Source organism: Trichechus manatus, unplaced genomic scaffold, assembly GCF_000243295.1.
Source record: "Trichechus manatus latirostris isolate Lorelei unplaced genomic scaffold, TriManLat1.0 scaffold00049, whole genome shotgun sequence".
NCBI classification, from domain to species: Eukaryota; Metazoa; Chordata; class Mammalia; order Sirenia; family Trichechidae; genus Trichechus; species Trichechus manatus.
The window spans coordinates 2866902-2872477 of record NW_004443985.1 but is presented as its reverse complement, the minus strand read 5'-3'; the positions used below and the strand labels follow the sequence as shown (position 1 = coordinate 2872477).

Sequence of the window (5576 nt, the reverse complement as noted above, 5' to 3'; positions counted from 1 at the left end):
TGGGCTTCCTGGGCCGGAACCAGGAGACCGATGTGACGTGGCTGCGGTGGACTTCCTTGCTGAAGGAGTGAGAGCTGAGCACACCTTCAGACAGGAGGTTTGCTGGTGGAGTGGGGTGCCTCAGGGCACTTGTCTGCTGAGCTAAAGAGCTGTTAACACTTGCAAAAGCAGGCAGAGGCCGAGAGGAGGCTAGCAGTTGGTTGGAAGCTGTCCTGATCCTGTCCTACACTGTTCGGGTTACTTCCAAGTTAATCCTGATCCTGAATGGTAGCCTGTTACTTCCCTAATAAACCACATAATGGTGAGCAGGGTCTGTGAGTTCTGTGTGGCCATTGCAACAAATTATAGAACCCAGCAGAGAAGGGGGGGTGGGAGAGGGCAGGGGAGCATTGGCTGGTGTCAGAATTGGTAAAAAGATTGGAGGGTGGAGATATGTCTGACCTCCATAGGATAGGAATCAGCCTGGGGCGGATGGTGCTTCTCATTATCCTCCTTGAAACAAGAGGACCTCCCATGCTGCTAGCTTATAGCCCTACTCCAGCTGTGATGTGTTTAGTGACTAGGCTAGGCAGCCCTAGAGAGCAGTTTGTATCTGTCTATGAATGTTGGTAAATAATCCCAAATGTAGAGCATGCAGAAGCAGGTTGCCGAGGTGGATCTGAGGGTTCACGTATGAACAAAAGGTCAAGGTGTTGGAGGAATTTTAAGTACACAAACATCAAAAAGGTCTTAAAATGATAGCAGGTATTAGGAGTAAATTTGGACTCTTTAGGAAGCTGTGTGTTATTTATGGGCAGGGATATTGTTTTACTTAGTGTAGCATCTCCAGGGTCCTGGCATCTAGACACAAAGTTCCTTGTATGAATACGTGAAAATACACAAGTTCAGTGAAGTAAAGAATAAAGGCAGGTGACTAAAAGATGTCTCACATTACTGGCACACAACATCTGGACCCTGGGAGCTTGTCTCAAGGCACTTTCCCTGAAAGACTCCAGGGAAGAACCCCTTCCTCCCCCTCCAATGAGCAGTCAGAATATTGGACACTAAAGATAACAGAATCCTAATCACAAACGAGGAGCCTGGTGGCGCAGCGGTTAAGCGCTTGGCTGCTAACTGAAAGGTCAGCGGTTCTAACCAAAGATGTCACTTTGAAGACTAAGGTGCGCCTGACCCAAGCCATGGTGTTTTCAGTCGCCTCATATGCATGTGAAAAGTTGGACAACGAATAAGGAAAACCAAAGAATTTATGCCTTTGAATTATGGTGTTGGCAAAGAATACTGAATATCCCATGGACTGCCAGAAGAACAAACGAGTCTGTCTTGGAAGAAGTACAGCCAGAATGCTCCTTAGAAACAAGGATGGCAGGACTTCATCTAACATACTTTGGACATGTTATCAGGAGGGACCAGTCCCTGGAGAAGGACGTCATGCTTGGTAAAGTGGAGGGTCAGCAAAAAAAGAGGAGGACCCTCAACGAGATGGATTGAGGCAGTGGCTGCATCAATGAGCTCAAATATAGCAATGGCTGTGAGGCTGGCACTGGAAGGGGCAGTGTTTCGTTGTTGCACACAGGGTCGCTAAGAGTCAGAACCGACTCAACGGCACCTAACAGCAATCACAGACACTTAAAACCACATTATCGTTCAAGGGCTACCTCAGGTCCCCTCAATTCCACCCTTCTCCCACCCTGGACGCCCACGCACGCGGTTCTTCACTGGGGGGCCTGGCAGCCCCGCCGCCCTCAACAAAAGCAGCACTCTCTCTGCCGCACTTCGCAGCGTCCAAGCCCAGTCCGCCAGTGATCCCAGCCGTGCGCGCTCCGGCCCCGAGCCGCGCGACCCGGGCCGTGCGCGCTCCGGCCCCGAGCCGCGCGACCCCGGCCGTGCGCGCTCCGGCTCTGAGCCGCGAGGAGCATCTCTGAGTCCAGTGAGTTCACGGTGAGAACCTGCCTCTCGCTTGGCCGTCCGCGAGCCAGCGCTATACCCTAGCGCGCATGTGTGGGCGCGCGGTGCTTGTCCCCTACGGCGCTCCGTAGGGCTCCCTCGGCGAGCTCCACGTAGGCCGCGCAGGCGCCCTGGCCGCACCGTTCACCTGCTGCCGTTGTCGTCGCCGCCGCCGGGGCTGGATGGGGGGCCGAGGCCGGCTAGTGGCACCCGGGAGAAAGAGACGCGGCGGCGGCGACGCCGACACCTGCAGGACGAGTGTCCCGCGCTGCCTGCGAGCCCAAGGAGGAGGCGGCGAGGCCCGGTCCCCGCAGCCCCTGGTGTAGAGAGGTGACTCTCCGGGCACCCGCCCCTCAGGTTTCATTCACACTCAGGACCTCGCGCTGCGCCATGTTCAAGAAACTGAAGCAAAAGATTAGCGAGGAGCAGCAGCAGCTCCAGCAGGCGCTGTCTTCGTCTCAGGTACGATGGCCGCCGCTCTCCTTCCCTGGTTCCCGACGCCCCTTGGCCCCGGCTCGCGGGTGAGCGGGAGGGGAGGGTCTGTGCTGACCCTTGACCTGTGACCTGCCGACTTCCCCACGCCCCGGACCGAGACCGGGTCGTCTGTCACTCCTGAGCCCGGTTCCGCCCACCCCGAACTCGGTCCGGGAACGAGCGGGGTGGGGCGGGGGTGGGCGGATCCGTCGGGACGTCTGATCTCTGTCAGAGTTTTTCCCTAATGCCCAACCCCAGATCCGAGTTCCGGGAGCTGGGGTCTTACGCCGGAGAGTCCCCCTACCCACCCGAGACCCCAGCCCGTGGATGAGGGCGGGGTGGGGAATCCCTGGGAATGGTGGACCTCTGGTTGCGGGCGCCTCTCCCATCCCGACCCGAAGTGGGCTTCGGAGGGGCTCAGATCCCGCGGGACCGCGGACCCCCGACGGAGGTGTCCTAATCCCGACCCGCAGCCCAGGGGTGAGGACCGGGGTCGAGCCATCGGGGCCAGCCGCTTGCAGGAGCCGGGAACTGGGGAGGCGTCGGCGTGGCCGGCGTCCAGCGCCCGGGGCTGTCACGAGTTAGTCCCTTCGCACAGCCGGGCTGGTCCCGAGCGCTGGCCGCCGCGGCCCTCCGCGTCCGGCTGCCGCGCCAGCCTCGCTGCTCTGCGCGCCGTGCTTCTGTTCGCCTGCGTTTGCGCGTGCCGTGGCTTGGGGAAGTGACAGCTCCCAGGGCCAAGGGGGCGTGTTAGCAGCGTTAAAGAAACAGCCTCCTGAGTGCTCAGTCAGTGTGTTTTGATGTCAGGGCTTCTGCTGCACGTCCTCCCAGCCTGTCTCCGTCTCGACAGCTTGCGCAAACCTTTGTCTTAATTGTAGGGTGTCTGGTCGCTCGGCGTCGGAATCGACTTGATGGCAGTGGGTTTGGTGTTTGGTTTTGGTCTTTGCCGAGGAGCCCTGGTGGCGCAGTGGTTCCAGCGCTCGGCTGCTAACCAGAAGGTCAGCAGTTAAGTTCACCAGCGGAGAAAGATGTGGCAGCCTGCTTCGGTAAAGATTACAGCCTTGGAAACCCTATGGGGCAGTTCTCCTCTGTCCTGTAGGGTCGCTGTGAATCGGACTCGATTCCACTGGCAGGGGGCTTGGTTTTTGGTCTTTGCTTGCTGTTACAAGCCAAGTGTGTTTTAACTAATCGAAGATATTTATTTTTTATTTTATTGTTGTGCTTTAAATTTTACAGTTCAAGTTAGTTTCTCATACAAACATTGATTATGTGACCCTAGCTGCTCTCCCTGTACTGTGACAGCACACTCCTCCTTTCCACCCCGGATGTTCTGTGTCCATTCAACCAGCTCCTGACCCTCTCTGCTTTCTCATCTCTCCTCCGGACAGGAGCTGCCCATTCAGTCTCATGTATCATTTTATGTCCCACAGTCCAGTCCAATCTTTGTCTGAAGAGTTGGCCTCGGGAATGGTTTTAGTTTTGGGCTAACAGAGAGTCCGGGGGCCATGCTTTAACCAGAGACGTTTTTACTATTTTTTTTACATAACATTTATTTTGTGTTTAAGCAACTATTGCACTGAGTTTATTCTGAATCGAATTTGAAATTGTTCTCTTAAAATTTAGTTTGTAGAGTAAAACTGCTTGAGAAAAAGGTTGCAACGTGGCGCTGAAGGTTTGTTCATTTTTCCAAGTAAAGTGCAAATAGTGATCAAAATTTAAATAGTAAAGGTTTTAATTTTATGTGATCTACTGTAGTCTTTTTAACTTTACAAAACATTTAAGAAAAAGAAAATGAGGCAGAGATGGGGAGGGAAATGGGCATGTTAGTGAATGTAAGGCAGTTCCATTTGGAAATGTGTAAAATATCACTGATCCAGGGTTCCGCTTCTAGAAATCTATTCAAAGAAAGTAGTTTAGGATGTCTTAAATAACATAGCTACATAGATTTTCATTTCAATGTTATAATAGGTAAAAACTGGCTAAAAATGTTCAACAATTCTCACATAAGCCTGTGAGGTAGATAATCCTATCCTTGTTCTTTTATACATGGAAAAGTGAGGCCCAAAGAAGTGCAGTAGCTTGCCTAATGCCATTCACCTATTGTTAGAAAACACAGGAAATTATTAACACAGAAAGATGTTTGCGTTAGAAGATTCAAGAGTAGCGTGTAACATGTTGTCCTGGTTTGCATTATGTCCCCCCAAAAATGTATGTGTCAGTTTGGCTAGGCCATGATTCCTGGTACTGTGTGATTTTCCTGTATGTTGTAAACCTGCCTCTATGATGTTAATGAGGGAGGATGGGTGGCAGTTGTGTTAGTAAGGCAGGACCTGATCTACAAGACTGGATTGTGTCCTGAGGCAGCTTCTTGAGATATAAAAGATAGAAGTGAGCAGTGAGACAGGAGGACCTCATACCATCAAGAAAGCAGTGCTGGGAGCAGAGCACGTCCTTTGGACCCGGGCTCCCTGCACCGAGAAGTTCCTAGTCCAGGGGAACACTGATGAGAAGGCCGACAGAGAGAAAAAGAGTTCCCCTGGAGCTGACGCCCTGAATTTGGACTTTTAGCCTACTTTGACTGTGAGGAAATAAACTTCTCTTCGTTAAAACCATCTACTTGTGGTATTTCTGTTATGGCAGCACTAGATAACTAAGACAGAATTTGGTACCGAGAGAGTGGGGTGCTGCTCTGACAGATACCTAAAATGTGGAAGCGGTTTTAAAACTGTGAACGGATAGACGTGCGGCAGTGACAGAGGACCACCAGCAGCAGAGAACCAACAGCAGCAGAACCAGGAGACCAGTGTGAGACGGCGCTGGAGCCGACCCATGGAGCGAGAGAGCTGAGTGCCTGGGTGCACGAGGCTTTCTGGCGGAGTGGGGTGCCTCTGGCACTTATACCCGTGGAGCTACTGAGCTTTGGAACACTTGCCGCAGCAGGGCAGATGCGGGCGTGAGGCCCGAGGGCCGAGAGGTCATAGGAAGCAGAAGCTGAAGAGACAAGGAACACACGAAGCTGAGCTGCTTCAGTCTCAAAAGGTATGGCCGTGACCTCAGGGGTTTCAAAGGGTGGAGCCATGGCCTCTGGTGTTTCTAAGGGTGGAGTCGCCACTCAGATGGACTGGGAGAATGGTGCGCCTAAAGCCAAGGGAGCAGAGTTG

General features: G+C 53.1%; 1 protein-coding gene across 5 annotated transcripts in view; it reads left to right on the top strand.

Moving 5' to 3' along the window:
• Positions 1–2086: 2086 nt before the first annotated feature.
• The window catches only part of GOLGA4 (golgin A4), a 127821-nt gene continuing 124331 nt past the window's right edge, over positions 2087–5576 (top strand). For all 5 annotated transcript variants that reach the window (XM_023732228.1, XM_023732226.1, XM_012555832.1 and 2 more), the window contains exon 1: positions 2087–2406. In XM_023732228.1, coding sequence (XP_023587996.1) covers positions 2335–2406 — 72 coding nt within the window. In that variant the 5' untranslated portion in view covers positions 2087–2334. The remainder of the gene's footprint in view (positions 2407–5576) is intronic.